Here is a 23,421-nt window from a genome sequence, read left to right as displayed (position 1 = left end):
GGCTACCCCGACCTCCTTGTTGGCATCTGGTGGGCACCATTACCTCCTGCGATCCAGATCTAATCCAAAAATTCTTGGACTGGGCTCCTCCCCGGGTCAGCATCGGAAACAGAAGAGAGGCCGACCCTCCCGAATCACATCGACGAAACTATCTGCGGTGGCAGATGTGGCATCGGGTCGACAGAAAACAATTGAGCGGGCACTTAGAGCAAATGAGCCCAGTACCAGAGTGATCCCATGATCTGCCTCTCTTTTAACTGTCGGGGTCTTGCCAGCCCTAAAAAACGTTTGGCTCTCAAGAGACTGATTCTTGAATCAAAATGTGATATATTATTTCTTCAAGAAACCCTCTGCCCCTCAGAGTTTGCGGTCCGATGTATTCTCTCCTACCTTCCTGGTTGGCACCTACATGGGGTAGATGCCTGTGGTCGATCTGGGGGCATGCTCATCGGTATTAACCCTAATTTGCATAGACCTCTCTCGGTCTGGGGAGGAAGAGGGTTCCTTGGCATGGACATCACTCTGGGTGAACTAGGCCTTCCCATCAGAATCCTCAACGTTTATGGACCTAATCAGAACAGGATTGAATTTTGGCAAAAGCTCCTCTCAGCTGGACATATTACACAGAACACTATCATTGGGGGTGATTTTAATTTCTCCTTGGGTGTTGGGGAGTCCTGGGGGCCATCTTCTCAAGGAGATCCTATCGCGGATCAAATGAATATGTTACTTGAAGGTCATCAGCTTGTGGACATACCTATGAATAAAATACTACCTACTTGGCACAATCAATGGACTGGAGAGGCAGCCTTAGGTAGGAGGCTGGATAGATACATGATGCATGAGGCGCTAATCCAGATACTCCCATTATACAGACAGTGGGTTAGCAATGGCGGTTTGTCTGACCATCATCCCATACTCCTACAAATCAGTGGCTACATTCCGAAACCGCGTTCCCCCTACAAATTCTTTGCCGGCCATCTACAGGACCCAGCATACATCAAGATGGTCACGGATTTCTGGACCACTCAATCACAGTTGAGAGAAGGAAGGAAAGCTTCGGACTTTTGTGACAGGCTTAAGAAGCTCAACAAATTGTCCGAACTCTGGGCTAAGCAGAACGGAATAGAGAGGAACAACACCTGAAGGATCTGGAAGACAGAATAGGCCTATTAACTGATGAAAGGGGATTAGGTTACCAATCGGATGGAACTAAAGTAGAGCTCTGTCTCCTGATTGAGGAAAAATCGAAAATCCTGAAGGAAAGAGAAGAACTCTGGCGTCTAAAGAGTCGCGCCATTTGGCTCACAGCAGGGGACAACAATACCAAATTTTTTCACAATATGGCCAACGGCAGAAAGGCAGCCAACACTATCTGGCAACTTCCAATGGAGCCTGATGGATGGGCTACCACCCATCATCAATTGGCCAGGCTGGGGATTGCACACTTTAAAGGTCTCTTTTCGGCTCCAAATACAGTTAACCTCCCAGAGATCATCAGGCTCGCTGGCAACCTTCCAAGATTTGTGTCACAGGAGGATGCAGAGGATCTTTGTCTTCCGGTCAACGAACAAGAGCTTGAAAGCACGCTTAAGTGGTTTAAAAAGGACAAGAGCCCAGGACCAGACGGATGGCCAGTGGAATTCTACCTGGCTTTCTACGAAATGATGAAGGTCGACCTCTTGGCAGTGGTGGAGGAAAGCAGAATCTCGGGCCATATACACCCTCCCTTAAACCAAACCTTCATAGCCTTGATCCCCAAATCTGACGAGCCTTCCTCCTTCAATGACTTCCGGCCTATTTCCCTCTGCAACTGTCTCTATAAAATTATAGCCAAAATCATAGCCAACCGCATTAAGCCAATCCTATCCACTCATATTTCTGCTGAGCAATTTGCCTTCCTAAAGAATCGACACATTTATGAGGCTATCGGTACCGCTCAAGAAGCCTTACACTCCATCAAGCACAAGAACCTGAAAGGCATCTCATTGAAAATTGACCTTGCCAAGGCATTTGACAAAGTTAACTGGCTATATTTGAAGATGGTACTCACTCACTTAGGGTTTCCACATAATCTCATTAATTGGATCATGGGCTGTGTTACATCGGTTTCATTTGCTATACTTATCAATGGTGCGGCCACTGCTCGCTTCCATATCTCCAGGGGGATCAGGCAAGGATGTCCGCTATCACCATTACTTTTCCTTATAGTAATGGAAGGGCTGAGCAGGCTCATAGGGGAAGCCATAAGAACAGGAGACATTAGCGGTCTTAAAATCACAGAGCAATTTGCTCTCACCCACCTTTTGTTTGTGGATGACATCTTAATCTTTCTGAATGGCAGTATCAGAGACAGCACTGCCCTCAATGATATCCTACTTCTCTTTTGTAAAGCTACGGGTATGGAAATTAATGAACAGAAATCCACCAGGTCCATGATGAACTGCTCACAGCAGGAAGGCCTACTTGCTGACCATTTCTTCCCATTCTTAGAATGCCAGATGATAGATGGATTTAAATATCTGGGATTTAGATTGAAGCCGGATGGATATAAAAATTCTCACTGGTTATGGCTCATTAATAAAATTGAACGAAGGATAATGGGTTGGCAACACCGCCTATTGTCAAAAGCTGGCAGACTCCTCCTGATCAAGACAGCACTCGAGGCCACCCCTGTCTATTGGATGTCTCTGACCTGGATCCCTAAAGGCATTATGAACAGGATTCGACAAATTTGTACCCGCTTTCTCTGGAATGGAAACAAAAAAGGTACGGTATTTGCCTGGACCAAATGGTCCACTATTGCCTTGCCAAAGAAATGGGGCGGCTGGGGAATTAAATCTCTACCGGAATTTGCTCTTGCTCTTACAGCCAAACAGGGCTGGGCCCTCACCAAGATGGACAGTCTCTGGGCCAAAGTTATCCACTACAAATATATTTGGCCTTCCTGCTTCACGGAATGGCTCCACAGACCTACTTGGAACCTACAGGGCATATCTGTGGTCTGGCGTGCCACCCTAAAGGCGATGCCCCTCATTCGTGACAATCTACTTTGGAGGGTGGGAGATGGAACACAGGTACGTATTGGACTTGATCCCTGGCCTGGCTCAGGGAATGCTCATATTCTACCCAGAGAGCTGATTCAACACCTTAACAACAGAGGCTTCAAATTCTTAGCTCAGATTGGAGATCGTGAACGATCCACTATTTTCTCCCAAGCTTGGATTAATGCCGGGCAAGGACTGATCCCGGAGGAATGGACAAATCAATGGAATGGCTATATCCGTGCGCTTATTGAATCTCACATCAAACTTTGGGAGGCGGAGGATCAACTTATTTGGGCCCCTGCCAAATCAGGGACATACTCCCCCAAGATAGGATATATCAGCTTAATGGAAGCCAGGAAACCTGCTAATTTGCTTGGCTGGTGGAAAATCGTATGGTCGCTACAGGCGCAGCCCAGGAATAAACTACTCTTATGGAACATTCTGGCAAACAAACTGCCTACAGGGGATAGACTAAAGAACCGGGCCATTGCTGGACCTACTTGGTGCACATTATGCCAGTCAAATGAAGAATCATCGAACCATCTCTTCCTTCACTGTGAGACTACTAAAGGTATCTGGCAGCAGGTCTCACAGAATCTGAACATCAGAATGATTTGGCAAGGCGAGGATACTACTTCTGCTTGGGTAAATTGGTGGGCTGCATATGCCACCGAAAAGGCCCAAAACCTCCCAGCTGTGATATCAAGTTTCATCTGGCAGTGTAGGAATGGCTGTATCTTTGAGAATCGTAGAGTTGACCACCATTTTCTCTCAACTTCCATTTGTGCCGCATACAATGAAATTCCATTTGAAAGCTCGTCCATCCGTACTAGAATAATACTGCCTGAAACCATTAATAAGGATATGCCTTGGGCATATTTTGACGGAGCAGCGCCGCCACAAGGGTGTGGAGGAGGGATTGTACTTTATATTAATGAGACACATTACTTTTATTTGAGACTGGGTCTGGGACCGGGATCGAATAACTTTGCGGAGCTTATCACTTTGAGACACCTTCTCTATTTCGCCCTCTCTAAACATTGCAGACAAATTCAAATTTTTGGGGACTCTAAGAATGTGATTGATTGGATAAACAATAAAACTAGCTGTCATGCATATACTTTGGAACATATCTTGGAAGAAATTGTTTTTCTAAAAACACATTTTGACCAGATCACTGTTTCTCATATCTACAGGGAAAGAAATGCGACTTCTGACCAGCTTTCGAAAGAAGCGGCGGATCGGCCTCTAGGAGACTGGCTGATCGAAGAACACACACCAGCTGGGATACACAGGTTCTATCATCGTCCCTACATCGACGGCCCGCTGATGGGGGATCCTCCCCCACACTAGTTTTTGCAACTGATATTTGGGAGCTTCTTTTTGTATAACAGGAATCTTTATTACCGGGTATATTGTATGGACATATGTATGTACATATTCCTGTATGGCCTTGGGCCTTATTATCGAGATTTTTTGGGGACTCTGTATCTACGGGTGAAATACAGTTCATGTATTCACCTAGACTCACTTTGGATATTTATATCTAGTTTCTACTTTGTAACGTGGCTCTGGCCACTCTACAGCATATGCCTTGGCATCTACAACATGTAATATCTATTAACAACTTTTTAATAGAAATTACGAACTCTATTTTCCACGGAAAAAAAAGACTAAATTTAATTTTAATTCACAATTTAATTCAAGGACAAATTAAATTGGAATATTCGTGTTGCCATATTTCAACATAAATGACTAATTCATATTATTGTAGTTTTTGTTAGGTAGTCATATTTTTTCCTAGACTAAATTAGTCATTTATGTTAGTCATTTTTAGTAGTATTACTTATTACCTAGTCGTATATTTTAACTGGTGACTAAAATAGTCATTTATGTTAGTTATTTTTAGTTGGGTCTCTTAATATTGCTAATTTTTGGTAGTATTTCACTTGGAAAAGTTGTGGTGACTAACGTTTTTAGTCACCTAGTCACTAATTTCACCATTTTCTACTAGTGAACCTATAACCAACAAGACTATTTAAAACGAAAAATATTGCCCATGGAGCTTTATAACACAACTGGTTGTAGTATTTACAATTACCATTGTTCAAACATGACAAACATATCATTTACTAGAGATTTATAACACAACTCGTTATGATATTTACAATAATAACCACATATACACACATAGACGTCTTCTTCACCCAACAAATGAAAGGATATGATACCTACATCTGCAACAAGGGAATCCAGAGGCTCACACCTCCACCCTGAAAGTAATACTAGGATTCATCTCCTTCCCAAGAAGTCCAGAATCCACTGCAAAAGTCAAAGCTACATCCAATGTCCAATGCTACAACACTGGGCCACTTGTCCTCTCAATGAAAAGTTACTGATTCATTGCTCCAGGGTGCACTCCCAATGTGCATCTAATTCTATCTGGAAATGCTAATGATAAAACAAATCCATCCTCGGCCTTCCATTCTCTACTACACAGTCCCTCGGGTGATCCGGTCACCCCCTTTCGTGTAGTCACACACCTTCCAGGTTCCGCTGGCACTGCTATCCCGGGTAGTCCATCCCTTGGAAAGGCTTCCTCGCATCAGAAGATACAAAAACCAAGGCATATCCCTACCTTAAAACCATCATACCGGTCATATCATGCTCATGGAAATCAATGGGCACTATTGGTTACTAGTGTCCCACAATGGCCCTGCTCTTGAATGTTTTACCAGCATACTACTACATTTTCCAATTCCTTTCACTGACACTACTAATTCTTTTAGTCATTTTCAACCACCCAACAGGGAATTTCTATTTTCTTGTACCAAGCACATAATTTCCATTGGATTCAAAATATATTGAAATAACTTCAAATCGTACCTCATTGGTAGCTCGTCAATAAGGTACACTTGCAATCCTGTTTACTTCCTATCACAACAAGTCAAACTAGCATCTTTGACTAAATCACCATGTATAAATATATCATATCAAGTTAGCTCCAATCACAACCATCATAAGATCAAAATCATAACTCACATGTAACCATCATAATCCAAAATCATAGATCACATGTAGTCATCATAGACCTTAATCATAATCACATGCATAATAAAACTAAAATAAAATATTGATACTTATCCTTTAATCAATCCTTAGCTTTTAACTTTGTCCTTATTCCATACTCAGACTGGATCAGTTGCCAATTCGACAAACACTTAGTGCCTTCTCCTCAATCATCTGCACATACACATATTGTGCATTACACACATACAACCACACACGACATACAATACCATGCAATACATGCACCTACACCTGACATACAACTCATACACTTACACCTAGTGTACGACACAACACAATACATATGCCTACATCCAGTTTACAACACCACAAAATACAGACACCTACACCTGTTGTAGAACACAATACATACATCTATATTCGATGTACAACACCACACAATACATGTACCTACACCTGGCGTAAAACACAACACAATACATCTATACATGATGTACAACACCACACAATACATGTACCTACACCTCGCATACAACACAACACAATAAATGTAATACATAGAGTATGCTATGAATTTGGAATATTATATTTCTATGCTAAGATCCTCATCATAATATGAAAATGTGCTTGAGGTTTGTACTCCAAAATAGGAAGTAAAAACATGAATTTTATGTGTGTTTACTTAAGTTAATTTCATGAAAAACTTAAAACATGAAACCAAAACATTGAATGGAAGCATGCATCAATCAGTAATACACTAGCCATTGCTAAAGGAGTTCACCCCTCCTCGGGTACATCTCCTTGGATCAAATCATAAGGCATGACCCCTTCTCATTATGCTCAATATCTAGAAAAGAAGAGTACATAAACTGATGAAATGGAATGGTTAGTTTCTCCTTCAAAGAAATAACTTCTGCGAGAGTTCTCACTCCACACACATGTTAACCTACAGTGAAACATGTAAACCTTCAACAAACATAGGCATCTTACACCGAGACCCCATACTCAAACTTGAAAGAGCATAAACAGTACCACAATCCAATTGAAGTACATAAACAAGTCTCTTCTCCAAAACACATGTAGAGAAAAAAGGAATAAAAGATACAACACTGATGTAATGGCTATTTCAAAAAGCACATGGAGGCTGGAAAACCCCTGCAAGGTCATCTCCATCTTCAAACTCCCCCATAAACTAAATCGACACTCTGGTTGACCATGGCACCCATAGGCTTCACTTTGCAAAAATCCTATCCAGAAGTACTCCTTTGATCTTGAAACCTATTCCAATGCATTCATAATGTCCACAAATGGCTACCTAGCCTCTTTTTGCATCCAATTTGGTTGAAAATTGAAGAAGTTATGACCTCTCCTAGTTTCTCCACTATTCCCTCCACAATTTGCACCAAATCAGGAATGATCCTACAATTTCACCCAAAAAGTGCTAACTGGGTGAAAATTTCACCGCGCGATGGGAGAAATTCTATGATTTTTAAAAAGTCATATAACCCCCTCGTGGTCACAACAAATGTCAACCCTACCAGCCACATGACACGGTTAGGGTTTAGTGGTTAGGCAGACCTGATAGTTATGGTAAATGATGATGGTTAAGGTGTAGGGCATTGACATGATGCCACTAGATCCGGTGGTTAGGTGGTGATGGTTACCATGGTTGTTTCAATGGATACTACAGTGGCGGTTGGTATGTTCATATAGTAGGGCTGCCGATGGTTACACTAGTGGTCTCCCCCCAACCTAGTGGTTATAACACATTAACATTAACCCGCAACCATTAAGAGTTAAGTAACAGGCTATAGGCACAATGGTAAACATTGGTGTTGTTGTGTGGGAGGTCACAGGTTTGACCCTCATTGCCTCCAGGTGGACCCTTGCACCATTTTAGTGGCCCTCGGGGCCACGTGGTGGCCTCTGGTAGGGCCACATGTCAGCCCGTGGTTGGCCACCACAAAAACACATGAACCAATATCTACTTGCCATTTGGACCACTAACAAGGTGCCACTTGGTGCCACCCAATTCATGAAAGGTTATGTTGACCAAGTCAAACTACCATCTCACCTTCCCAGTCAGTGCCATGTCAGCAGTATCAGTTTTTCCACGAAATGAGTTGTGACAGAATCAGGATGACGAGATCTACGTGGTCATTTAGGTTCCACATCATTCTGACAAGTTTAATTTTTGGGAAAATTTTGAGCTCCTCATCACTCTTCCCCACTGAAAAAAATGTTGGTCTCCACAATTTCACTTTCAATTATTCAACATTTGAAGGTACAGTTCCTTCATTTTTCCAAACTAGATCCAATTGATGTTTGTAGTGCCCTGGCTTGTACTTGTATTAGCTCTTTCTCAAGTGGAACTTGAAATATAAATTAACCAAATAATTCAAGTTCGATGTTCTTCTCAACTTTTCCATGTCTCTATGGCCATCCACAACAACATGCTTCCTAAGAAGAATTCCAAGGCTGTCATCTGCAAAATACTTATCGAGGATAAGATCCTAAAATAATTTTCCAAATAAACCAAAACAAGCTTCACATAGTGAATACTTGGATAACTGGAGTGTTAAGTACATTTGGAACATACTAAATGTGTTGAAACTACTGATACAATAGTTTTAAAATACTTTCTCAAACTACAAATAGAAATGCTTTTTACAAAATGGAATAACCTGAATCCCAAATTTTCCATTCAAACTGACTATCAACAAGCCAAACTAGCATAATAATGCTCAAAGAAAACATTGTTGCATGTAAGTGACTTATTTATGAACATCTCTTTTACAAGTTACCCAACTATGGGGATACACAAATAGAGCAAAAACAAATATTTACAAGCTTCAGCTGGAAAAATAGTCCACCCATTTCTTACCCAACCAAATAAATGAACCCTTTATTTGAACATTTTCTTCTTCTAAAGCTGCTTCAGGGATGGTCGCATCTTGCACCACTTTTTCTTTTGTCGCTTCCTCTTCCGGTGCTTGCATAATTTCCTTGCCCTTACCAAGATGATGTTGGGGAAACAATTTACAACACTCCTCAACCCAATTCCCACTGATATTGCAATGAGTGAAAAATTTCTTTTGATCTCCTCTTGGCTCACATGCCTTTAACCTTGGATGATATTTTCTCTTTTTAGTCTCAATTCCATTAGACATAAACATCTTCTTGATGATTGCTTTCTTTTTATTGCACTTATCTACACAATGGTTAGATGAAAGGAAAAAGGTGCATGGAAACACATTCCTCAACATTTTATTCAAATCAACATGTTGTTTTCCATTATGAAAAGAATTTAAATTAACAGGATGATTATACCTTTTTTTGTTGTCCTTTGGCTTATGCTTCTTGTGTGAGGAACTTACATGGAAAGAAGAACTTTGTTTTTTCTTCAACTTTTCCATCTCTTTTTGGAGTTGTTTTTCATTTCAAGTTCTCCTTATTCTTGTGGAACCAAGCAAGTACCAATTTTGGATACAAATCCCAACACCTTGCCTCCTCATGTCCTCTCTTTTGGAAAAAGGAACACGATACCCAAGAGATGTCTCTAGAAGACCATTATTCTTTTGCAACATAACCTAAGCCTTCATATTTAGGTCTCTCCTTTGCCTCAATTGGATTTTTAATGCCTTGATGGTTCACTCCAAGGCCTCCTCCCTTGTAACCCATCTTGGTCAAGAGCTTGGATCTAATTCCTTTAATATGTTTTTCAAAGGCTGCAAATGAATTTACATCAACACTTTCATGTAAAGAAGAAGCATGTAAATTCTTACCATTTGCCTCATTTTTCGTTTGACATATAAAGATGTTTTCAAACTCCCTTTTAATTCTAGATGTGTCCTCTTTGACTCTTTGGCTCTCTTCTTTCATTTCCTTGAATTTGGGTGCTTACAGAACCTCATCTTGCACATCATGTGGACAAAAGGTAAAAGCTTGTCCATCTTCCTTCTTTGATGGACTTTCTACACTAGCATATTGCATAATAATTGTACAAAAACATGAATATTGTGGAGAAGATGGTGGTTTATCACCATTCTTCTTACCTTCTTCTCTTGGAGAACATTCTCCTTTTGGAGGTCTAGAGCTTTCACCTTGAAAGTTGGTATTCCTCTCTTCATAGAGGATTTTGACCATTTATGCCATATCTAAGAAAACCTCTCTAAAAGCCTTCACATCCTCTAACATTCTTGTAGGATCTCCTCCTTGGAACATGCTTTGCTTGAAGCTTCTATTGTAACTTGAGGTAGAACTGGTGGTAGAGATTGTATCAATCTTGCTTCGCTTTCCAAAATCTTCTCCTCACTTGAGCTTCAAAACAAATTTACTTGTAAACAACAATCAATTCCTCCTTGCACAAATCAAACCTATGCTTTAATACCAAATTGATCTGAATTTCAAATATTAGATTTCTATGCTAAGATCCTCATCAGAATATAAAAATGTGCTTGAGGTTTGTACTCCAAAATAGCAAGTAAAAACGTGAATTTTATGTGTGTTTACTTAAGTTGATTTCATGAAAAACTTAAAACATGAAACCAAAACATTGAATGGAAACATGCATCAATCAGTAATACACTAGCCATTGTTAAAAGAGTTCACCCATATTGAGCTACATCTCCTTGGATCAGCTCATAGGGCATGACCCCTTCTCATTATGCTCAATATCTAGAAAAGAAGAGTACATAAACTACTGAAATGGAATGGTTAGTTTCTCCTTCAAAGAAACAAATTTTGTAAGATTTCTCACTCCACACACATGTTAGCCTACAATCAAACATATAAACCTTCAGCAAACATAGGTATCTTACACCAAGACCCCATACTCCAACTTGAAAGAGCATAAATAATACAACAATCCACTTGAAGTACATAAACAAGTCTCTTCTCCAAAAAAAAATTAGAGAAAAGAGGAATAAAATCTACAACATTGTTGTAATGGCTATTGTAAAAAGTACATGGAGGCTAGAAAACCCCTACAAGGTCATCTCCATCTTCAAATTCCTCCATAAACTGAATCAACACTTTGGTTGACCATGGCACCCATAGGCTTCACTTTGCAAAAATCCTATCCAAAAGTACTCCTTTGATCCTAAAACTTATTACAGTGAGTCCAAAATGTCCAAAAATGGATACCTAGCCTCTTTTTTCATCCAATTTGGTTGAAAGCGGAAGAAGTTATGGTCTCTCCTAGTTTCTCCACTATTCGCTCCATAATTTGCACCAAATCCGGCATGATCCTACAATTTCGCTCAAAAAAGCGCTAACTAGGAAAAAAATTCATCGCCCAGTTGGCAAAATTGTAGGATCATTAAAATATCCTATAACCCCCCACATGGTCACAACAAATGCCAACCCTACTGGTCACATGACGCGGTTAGGGTCTGGCGTTTAGTCAGACCTAACGGTTACGGTAAATGCTGGCGATTAAGGTAGAGCGCGTTCACATGACACCACTAGATCCTATGGTTAGGAGGTGATGGTTACCATGGAGGTTTCAATAGCTACTACTATGGAGGTTGGTATGTTTAAATGGGAGGGCTTGGAGTGGTTACACTGGCGGTCTCCCCCCAACCTAGCAGTTATAACACATTAACATTAACTCACAACCATTAAGAGTTAAGTAGCAAGCTACGGGCACAATGGTAAACTTTGGTGTTTTTTTGTGGGAGGTCATGAGTTCAACCCCCGCTGCCTCCAACTGGAACCTTGCATTATTATTGTGGCCCTTAGGCTACCACGTAGTAGCCTTTGGTTGGGTCATGTGTCAGCCTGTGGTTGGCCACCACGAAAACACATGAACTGATATCTACTTGCCATTTGGATGACTAACAAGGTGCCACTTGGCACCACCAAATTCACCAAAGTTTTCATTAACAAATTCAAACTGCCATCTCACTTGCCCAGTCAGCGACACTTCAGCAGTACTGGCTGCTAACTGGGCTGTCCCCTTTTTAAAAAAATTCGCCGGTTTGGAAAAATGATTATAATGTGATACCTTGAGCATATGATATTGGTTTTCTATGAAATGAGTTGCGCCAAAATCAGGATGACGAGATCTATGCATTTTTTCAGGTTCCACACCATTTTGACAACTTTCATTTTTGGGCAAATTTTGAGATCCTAATCAGAGTACAATACAATGAGTACACATGTCACGATACCACCTCTACACAATGCACATACATAGTACCACATGCCTGCAACACAGTATCTATGACATGCACACAATACCACATGTACACCAATACCATATGTACAACACATACTCAATACCATATGTACAAAGCACCATTTGCACAACATGTGCATAGCATCACATATAGATGACACCACCTAAACAACGTGTACACAATTACACGTGTACATCGTACCACCTGTACAATGTGTAGACAGTGCTAGATGTACAAATCACCACATGCACGACATGTACATGACACCACATGTACACAACACCACATGCATGACATATACACAACACCACCTACACACAACACCATATGTACAACATGTACATAACACCACATGCACACAACACCACATGTACAATCATGCACACAACACCATATGTACATAGTACCAAATGTACAATATGCACATAACACCATATGTACATAGAATTGCATATACAACATGCACATAGCACCCTATGTACACATCATTGTATATCAAACATGCACACAACACCATATGCACAAAATACTTCATATCCATCATGCGCATAGTACAATATGTACACAACATCGCATATCAAACATGTACATAGTACCATCTATACACAACATTGCATATGCATTATTTGCACAACATTATTTGTACCACCCTATACATAAAATCACATAAACAACATGTACACACACTATATATACACAACACCACATGTGCACAACATCACAGATGCAACATATACAATGTATGCAACATATACAACATATACACAACATTAGTACCACACATCCCAAAACCACACTGTCTCTACCAAGCAACCTTGCTTCTAGTGTCTTATCCATGCTTATCCCAGCATGCTGCAGACCACATTAATTTCATTTTGCTAATGTATACCTTGGTATATCCTGCCCATAACATAGACATAATATAATCACATAATATCAACTCACAACCACATGATACTGACCTCATAGATTTCTCAGGGCTACTCCTCCCAATTTATTCCTCGTAAGACCAGGAACCTCTTCATGCCATTCACCTACATAAGCAATCATTCTTACACAAGAATGATCCTTGATGACCTTGTTGGTAACTTACATAGATACATGGATACATACATACACATACATAAAAATTAAAATAAACAATCATGATCCTGTTAGACAAGAATATGCATACATACACATATATACATACAAGCATCAACATAAAATAATAATGATCTAGTCAGTCAACGACATACATACATACATAAAACATTAGCATAAAATAATAATGATCCATAATGACCCTATCAAACATGACATGCATACATACATACATACATGTATACACATATAGAAATTAGCATAATCATGATCACAACATAAGTAATAGATATCATAAGGTCAAGGTTAAGAGAACTCCCTTTATGCATGCAACACATGTGCCACATCAAGAACAACAGTTCCCCACATAGCCAAGGGATATGATGCCTCAAACTCATTTACTTCACCTTTCCTGTTGCCTTTCCCATGACTATCCTACCATCATCCATTTACACCAATGGATTCAACTAGTCCAACTGGCTGTCATACTCTTTCCTTCAACTACCGTTATACATGCATCGGATTCATCTGAATCTTACATTCCTACTAGATTTCATTCATCTCTCTCCAAGATCCACTAACTTTATTCTTTCCTATCCAATTCCCAAGACTCAAAACTTAAAAAGAAAACACAAGAAACAAACAAGAATAAAAGAATGAAAACCAATAACAGTATGACACCACAAACAAGGTGGCATGATCATGCACAAGACATAACAAAGCTACAGATCAAGCACAAAAAAACTATAAAAGATCAAAAGAACAAGACTAAAAAATAGACACCATGACTCAATCACCATGGTTCCCAATGCTTCCAAAGGAAATCTCAACTTGAGCCTCCTTTAAGATTTCATGGTAGTCTCTTTGCCATGTAATCCCCTACATCATATTTCCATGAACGGATAATTGTACATACATAAATAAACATAACAACATACTAGTTATGTTACCTTGTTGTGCCAAGCACATTGCTTTGTAACTGAACACGTCCATGCCATCTCTCAAGGGACTCCAATTCCCTTGAGAGATCCACCTGTGACTAGAGACTAGCTAATATTCCTGTTAAATACAAGTTCATGAATCTAGCACATATCCACATAATGTCAGACAAATTAAGGTTAAGAAGACTTCATGTATGCAAAGCACTCATTCGTTTGGAATTAGGGTTTCCAAAAATAGCCAAAGGAATTCTTGCCCAGTTCCTTTCTTCTACCTTTTTACTTTGCTGGAATCAAGGCTTAGTATGAGCTATGACATCACCCAACTATTAGTTATATAAACACATCAACTATTACCTTGTCATAGTAATACCAAGCATGTTTCCTGTAACTCTTCACACATGTCAACCATACATTCCAAATATCAAGAAAATCCTATATATCAATTTGAAATCAACCTTTACCAAGACCAACAATAATGCTACAACTATCACCTACTACACTAAGTACATATCAACTATTTCAACACCTATGTATTCGTACAATCATCTTAAAACAAGGTCATTGGAACACATACTCATATTATGCAATTCATAAAAAATTCAAACAACTTGAAAACATACCATGTTAAATAAATCAACTAGATGACATAATAGACACCAAACACTCAAACACCAAATATATGTCATAATCAAATAGTCAAGCACAAAGTAGATGACATAAGCAAATTCATACCTTAACGCATCCTAGGGAAGGCGATCTTGTTTGCACAATCAATCTATATTAGCACCATATAACTTCAAAACATATCAACTCAACCCCAAATAAGTTCATGATATCCATAATAGTCACTAGTTAACATGTCCACATCATAAGCTCATAAACATTTATCATTCATATATGATAATCACATTTGCACAATTAGTCTATATTAACACAACACATTGTCGAAAACAAGTCAACTCATTGCTGAATGTCATAACCCTAACCATATGCATAGGCCAATCCAATTTATCTTGATACATATAAAATCAAGATCTTAACGTAATAACCCTAATCATCAAGTTACTAGCATATAAAAACAATGCGTTATACATCATGCTCATCAACAACATATAACCTAATCATCAAGCTAACTATCATATAACAACAACAAGTTATATATCATGTTCATCAACAACATATAACCTAATCATCAAGCTAACTATCATATAACAACAACAAGTTAACCTATAACATACTCATCAAGGACGTATAACATAATCATGAAGTTATCTTAATATAAAACAAAAATAACAATGCATGCAACCACATGTTACTATCATTCATGACTATCCGACACATGTACATATGACTACACTAATCAACTAGAATTTATCATACATGTAATAATAATGATAATAGAATGAAAAGCATATCAATAACCCTAATGCTTATAATAAACATTAACCAACATACTTGCATGCCAACCATACACACTTGTATGATGCTCTGCTCTTACCTCGAAGTCCATTGTTGCAACTTCACTTTGATGATCTGCATCTCCTACTCTATCTCAACCAACACATTAGCCTCATAACATACCAATATCATCACAATGACCTAACTGCATAAAATGACCTCACAATGCATGTCTAACCTACCATACATGGATAACCATAACCATGATAATGCACACATATAGACATTGACATGCATAACAATGCATATACACCCATACACTCATGACGACACATCACACAAAGACACCATCAACCTTCCAATGGTGACATAACTAAAACCATGATAAACACCATGAAAATGCAACAAACACATGTACTATTAGCATAAGGAACACATATGCAACCAACATGAATGCATGACCAACACACAACTGATCCAGTCTGAGGGGTGAACCATGCTTTAATACCACTTTGTAACACCCTCCTTGCACATCTACCCAAGTAACTGACCAACTGGGATAAACATGTGACAAAAAGTTACTATGATACGATTCGACCTCCTAAGTCACATCAAGGAAGTGGAACCGATGGAAACATGCCATACAAACCTTCAACATCAACAATAGGACTCCTAAGAACTATCCCAAACTTTCTGCTAACCAACCCGTGAGTCCCATTGAGCTTTTAACCAATTAAACCTCTGGACACTCCCATCCTATGGGCATGCTAGCGTCTAGAGAGCTCTGGATGCTCCCACAAGTCTGTATGCCTGCTTCTAGGGACTATTTCCAACAGACCTATGCCAGAGTCCAAGGAATTTAAGGCACTTTTGAAGCCTATAATTTCAATCACTACTCGGGACTTGTTGTAACTTCCAGAATCCATTAAACACGTGATGAAAATACTAATAAACCAAAAGCTAACTCTAGGAATAGACCTGACCATACCCAACTGGGACTGACATTCTTTCAAACACTTGGCATGAATGAAATATATAGGTTTAACTAACAGATCTAAGCATAGGGGTCTCATAATTATCTAAGATTCACTATAAGGCATTATTTCCTTATCATTTTAGCTACAATTTCATCCATTAGGCAATAGATACATTGTTCATTCATATACACATGAAAGCATGATGGGATCCATACATAGCCACTGTCATAATACATATTCATAACTAGCATAATAACAACAGAAATACCAAGGATACAATAGCCATGGAATCCAAATATAAACCAATATTATACTTATGAGATAACAAGGAGAAATAACCTCATATTAATGATGCAAAATCCAACCTGATATGGGACTACCATGTTCCACCCGACCATAGACTGGCTAAGCAACATCTCTCTTCAGTCATTCCCCCTGTGCCATATTCCAAGAATGAATATGGGATCTCTTAAAACACATCAATAAAAACCTTCTAGGGCTTCCAGAGGTCAAACCACCTCAACCCATCAAACAATGATTCCACCTAATGATCGAACATCAAAAAACCATCATCAAATTGATCTCTACCCAAACCTTCCATGGATCTAGAGTGTTAATTCCAACCAAGGCTTCAAAGACTAGTAACTCAACCCACAGCTATCATCGAGCTTCCAGGGTGGTTTTCCAACCAAAGCCTCCACGACTAGTAACTCAACCCACAACTATCATCGAGCTTCCAGAGCCTTTGTCCAACCAAGGCTTCCAAGACTAGTAACTCAACCCACCAAGGGCTTCCAGAGTGTTTTTCCAACCAAGTCTTCCAGGACCAGGGACTCAACCCAAGTTGTTACAAGGCTTCCAAAGGTTTGTAAAACCAAGGCTCTAAGAACTAATAACTCAACCCAAGCTAAAGGAAACATGAGAACCAACCGAAAAAAAAACAACGAAATAAACCGACAATCTCCATGGCTATCTAAAAAATGGCAAGGTTAGGCAAATCCACTGTCAATATAGGAAATCCTCCATGCTATTGATAGATCATGACCAATAAACCACATGCATATGCCATGCATGCCGAAACTAGTGAGGAAAGCATACAAGCAACTCGATACATGTAAGAAAAAACCACTGTAGCTGTTGATCCCAATGTCCTCTTGCGCTTTCCTTCTCTTCCTTTTCCTTCTTCAGCCAAAATTCCAAGTATGCCACACTCTCCAATAGTGCTCCAAGAAAACGATAAGTATCTGAGAGTATGAGAGAGAATAGAAGAGAACTCCACAAAAATTGCACTGACCAAGCCTACCCACTGATCCTTAGAAGCCTTTTTATTAATGAGGCCTCTATTTTCTTTAATTTCCATTATTTTCATTCATTTTACTCCTCACATGCAACCTGTGACATTTCACCTCCCTTTTCTCCTAATTTCCATTATTTTCATAAATAAATGCCAAATAATGCCCCATGCCTTTCCAAAGCCTTTGATATTGCCTTTGCCAATTCCCTTAGCCATAATAAACCAAATGAACACCCACTAGGAAATAAGTGCCTATCTGACAATGCTCGACAACAAAACCCTTTATTTCATTTCATTGAAAAATGAAAAAATCTTACCAGAAGGGATAGCTCATCGTCGAGCCATCAGACCAAAGACACAAAATCTTCAATGTTAGTGTACATCTCTCTTCTAAGTCCCCTTACCAAGGATTGATCCAGGTGGATATTGGTGTCCACCCACCTATTCCACCTAGAACCCCTAGTTAGTTTCATCTGTTTCCTTTTTTATTTCAGCATTTACTATTTTTAGCAGTTTTTCAGGTCCTGTACTTCTGGAGGAGTTTAGATCCAGTAAACGACACTTTTTTGGGGTCTGCAACAGGCCCTTGGTCATAGGCAGAGGACTGAGGTGAAACTTGTAGTACACAGAGAGAGCTTTCCAACAAGGTATTACATATCCTGGGGCCCACAAACTCTTGTTGTTACATCTCCTAGGGTTATGGTTTTAGTTGCTTAGGTTTTTCTTATATTTTCAAATAATAAATAGGCCCTTGAGCCTCATTGTAACACAATTTAGAGGCGTGTATCTGACACATCTCTTCTCAGAGATAAGCTACCATCACCCAAGATATCTTATTTCCATTATATTTGTAAGCATAGTTCAATATTTTTCTATTAATGAAATCAAGTGTTTTTCTACTGCATCTATTGGCTTGATGGGCCCTGACCCAGGTTTAGTGTTAGTCAACCAAGAAAATCCCTACACTACTAGCCCTTTTGGCATCAATCCGCGGAGTGCAGATTGACGTCTCACCCGAAGCAGTGTGGGGGGATGCAGGAACCAAGTTTTCACACCCTCAGATGGTTGTGATGTCAGTTTTACACTTTAACTCTACCTTCACGTAGATTGATAAGACTTTAGGACTTATCACTGTACTTCTTTATTAGTCTTTCAGAATGTCTGTGAAGGTCTCTGATCATCCTTTGCGCAACCCTAATAAGAAATTCAGGCACCTATTCACCTCTGTAACTACTTTATTGTATAGTTCCCGAATTATCTTAAGTGTTAGCCAATTCTACCATGAAATTAAGATTGTCTTTGCGTAAACATATACCTCTATGTGCATTCATATAATAGAGGGAAACATATATATTCATGCATAAAATTAGCAATAAAACATAAACCCAGTGCTTAACCTAACATAATCACATGAAATTGAAAGAAGTAAAATACACAGTAATTTCAGAATACTTCTCTTTATTGATGATTCATTAATCCACTACAGACTCTAATAGCCCTGCACACACAACTAGGGGTCCGTGCACTTAGCTGCGGACTTCTACCCTAGGCCTCTATGTACTCAGCTACAAATCCTCTTTCCTAAGCTAAAACTCTCACTCGTAGCTCTTTATAGACTCATCAATGCCTCCAACTATCAACTCTACTATGAACTCTATTAGGCTCCTCTAGGACATCCTTTTTCTACAATCCCATGGTCCATAGACCAAGGGTAGATATCATCAAGCCAACACAACCTATCTAGACTAAGGGTGGAAACCCTTTTTGACTCTTGATATCTTCATGCTCCGCGACCACAAAATGTGGAGGCTTTACATTCCTTTACATAAAATTTGGGCTTTCCACCCCAGAACTTGTGCTTTTAACCCTAAAATTGACCCCAAGGGACCCGTTCCCAACAGCCCCCCAACACAAAACTGGTGACTCGTCCTTGAGTCACTCAGTTGGCGCGGAGATCTTGTTACAAAGACCTCCCAACTCCACTTGGACTACTCCAACTTTGGCAATGCACTATGTTGCCTCCTGCTTCATTTGTTCGACCAATTGCTCCGTTGATGGCCCGATGCCATTGGCTTGTACCTTCTGCTGTGTTCTCTGTAGACAAGCCAATTTTCCTTTGATGGTGGTTGTGAGCGCATAGGCTTCATCAGGCCAAGGCCCTATTATGGCCTTGAGGACATTGTCTTTGTGTTGCACTCCATCCACCTACTCCTTTAGCACCTTTGCCTGCTGCAGTTTTTCTAGCCTCTATGTAAGGGCGACAGTGTGTGTCGTCGCTTTGACTTCATCATATCTCTGCTACAGCTCCCGGGCCTTCATTTCCAACGTTTTCAAGGTGGGATCCTCCCTCAAATTAGTAACCACTTCGAGTGCCTTCTTAAAGAGTGTGGTGCACTCCTTCACTGAACTATCTACTACTGCCACAACATCCTTCACAGCTATCTCACGCTTCTCTCTAACTTTTGGTGGAGTTGAAGGCTGGGCCTTCAACTATAATTTTGCAATCTTGAGGTTCAGGTCAAACTGAACCTTCTCCAACTCTATTCTTTCATCACGCACACTGGTAATGAGCTTTCACACTCCCCAACCCGAGAAGTGTAGTTTATAGTCTTGCGCCTCCTTTAAATTTCTTGGAGTGCTAAAACTATGCTTCCACCATGTAGTCATCTAGCCGGATCACTGGTGAATGGCTTCAATCGGCTTCAATTCACCAGTCCTGGGAATGGTTCTACATTCAATTTTACCAACTAAACTACTCCACCATCGGTAATCTCCTTGATGACATAAGGCCCTAGCCAATGCATCCTAAATTTCCCTGGAAATATATCAAACTTGATGTCATATAACAAAACTAGATCACTTACCCTTGAAGGTGCACAGTTTGATGTGCCAATCGTGCCATACCTCTTCACGCTCCTTTTGAACTTGTTCATGGAATCGAGCTAGAAATATATCTTCTTCAGGCTCTGTTAGCTGCATGAGCCTCTCCTCCAAGGCTCTGCGATCCGCCATTCCTGTGAATGCCACTATGCGTAGACTAGGTACAATGTACTCCATCACCATCACAGCTTCCATGCCATAAACTAGTCTGAACGGCGTTTGTCCGGTCAACTTATTGAAAGTTTTTCTATACGCCCATAGCACCATGGGTACATGAACATCCCAGTCATTTCTTTGAGCATTGCAAACCTTCATGAGTGCGCTCTCCAATATTTTATTAAACGCTTCCACCATCCCATTAGCCTACAGATGATAGGGTGTGATCTTCTGATGGTAAACCTGAAACTCCATCATCAAGCTGATCATCTCATTGAGAAATTGTGTACCATGATCACTGCTATTGCGCTTGTACAGTCCTTCACAGACTGCACCTTTGCCCATCTGGTTAAATATTCAGTCATGGCGATGATGTACCATGCACCCGTCTTCTTCTGTGGAGGCTGATTTGGTCCTACAAAGTCAATCTCCCACTTCTCGAAGGGATGTAGTGATATCTACAGATTCAGCGATATCTCATCCCTGCACGAGGTTCTACTCGTCCTTTGTCATGCATCACATGCCCTACAATATGCTTTTGAATCCTTATGCAAGGTCGGCCACCATAGCCCACCGTGTAGAACCTTCTGCGTTGTTTCCTCACCCCAATAATGACTTGCAGCAGCTCCGTCATGAGCCTCAGCAAGGATCCTATTTCATTCAAGCTCTGGCACATAGTGTCGCAATATTTCATTTAATTCCATTTTGTACAAGTGCCCTGCAATGACAAAAAATTCTGCCATGCTCACCACCAGTTCCTTCTTTTGTTGCCCTGTATATTCTTCTGGAGCCATACCTATCATCAGGAAGTGTATAATATCTTCAAAGTGGTTGTTCGTGATGATCCAGATTTAAACAAGAACACAACAAATTACAGAGATAACCATAGACACAGAGATGCAGTGGAAATAATAATTCATTTCATTAATGGAAAATACTGAAATATGCTTATAAACAGTAATTGAAATACACCAGCTAAGGTGATGGTAGCTTATCTCTAAGAAGAGATGTGGCGGCTACATGCCTATGAACTACCTTACAATGAGGCTCAAGGGCCTTTTTATTATTGAAAAATAAGATCAAACCCTAAACAACCAAAACCCTAACCCGAGGAGATGTAAAACCATGAGTTTATGGGCCCCGTTGGGGTGAGTTGGACAGCTAACTTCCCGGGGTCGTGACTTGGTCATATTATCTCCTTTTGACACGTATGACAACCTTTTGGAAATATCTCTCCGAGGACTACAACGGAAAAGGTAATTTTACACAGAAAATCACTGGCAGTAGATTTCCAAAAAAACGCCATTTAGGGCCTCAAAATAGCTCGAAAAGTTTAGGACCCAAAAAACTGCTAAAAATAGTAAACTGTGCTACAATTAAGGAAACTGAAAAACTGAAAGAAGCAATGGTGGGGGTCCAAGTGGAATTGGCGGGTGGCCACCAATATCCACCTGGTTCATTCCTCCCCCCTTAGGAAGCAATGTTCCCCATTGCTTCGAGTTCCTCCATGAGATGAGGGAACTTCTGTTGAACTTGGTCCCTGGTGAGCCACATGCCCTGGTGAAGGAGTTGGCCTGCTTTGACAACTCGATATAGTTGGATCTTTTGTTGGCAAGTGTGCTTGATCTGTGTTTCCATGATCCGATCAGTTGTAGCTTGTTCCATGCAATCTAGATTTAACTCTATGTGTGTGAGCTGTTCTAAAATGTCAGATGTATCTGGTAATGGTGGAAAGTATGGCTGAAGGCGGTCCACATTGAACATTGGGTGCACGCCAAGGAATGGGGGAATGCTAAGCTCAAATGCATTATCTCCCATAGCCTTGGTAATAGTTTAAGGACCATATCGGAGTGGTTTGAGTTTCCGATAGGCTCCAATAAGACGTTCCTTTTGCAAATGCAACCAGACTTTGTCACCCACCTGAAATTTGTGTGGAATCCGATGTTGATCATGTCACTGCTTGTACTTGACATTTGATTTCTCCAGAATGTCATGGACCTGTTGGAAAATATGTTGGATGTGCTCAATAAAGCTATTTTCCTTATCTGTTTCGGACTGGACATGAGCTGAATTTGCATGAGTAGCTGCAAATGGCATGGCCACATCAATGGGACATAGTGGCTGAAATCCCAAGCCCACCTAAAAAGGGTTGTGGCCAGTCGAGCTGTGGAGAGCCTGGTTGTAGCTATGTTGAACATAGGGGAGGCTCTTGTCCCATGTGCATGGATGCTTTGAGTTGTACATGTGTAGAATGTGTAAGATCATCCTATTGACAACCTCTGTCTGGCCATCAGTTTGAGGATGGAAGGTTGTGGACTTAGTGAGTTTGGTGTCCAACATCGACCAGACACTAGACCAAAATGTACTAAGGAACTTGTTGTCCCGATATGATATGATAAACTATGGGATCCCAAAGTGTACCCACACTCATTC

At 40.1% G+C, this 23,421-nt stretch overlaps 1 protein-coding gene across 1 annotated transcript; it reads left to right on the top strand.

The window, feature by feature from the left end:
• The first annotated feature begins 1,343 nt into the window (after positions 1-1,343).
• LOC149156450 (uncharacterized) lies at positions 1,344-4,400 on the top strand. Its single transcript, XM_089444757.1, has 2 exons — positions 1,344-3,952; positions 4,244-4,400. The coding sequence occupies exons 1-2, from the start codon at positions 1,344-1,346 to the stop codon at positions 4,398-4,400; spliced, it is 2,766 nt and encodes a 921-aa protein (XP_089300883.1).
• Positions 4,401-23,421: the final 19,021 nt, after the last annotated feature.

This window comes from Pinus tabuliformis, chromosome 9 (assembly GCF_031772625.1).
Source record: "Pinus tabuliformis cultivar Carrire ecotype Pingquan chromosome 9, CPIR1, whole genome shotgun sequence".
Classification (NCBI taxonomy): Eukaryota; Viridiplantae; Streptophyta; class Pinopsida; order Pinales; family Pinaceae; genus Pinus; species Pinus tabuliformis.
Note: the sequence above shows the minus strand (reverse complement) of the source record. Positions and strands in the feature narration are given on the sequence as shown.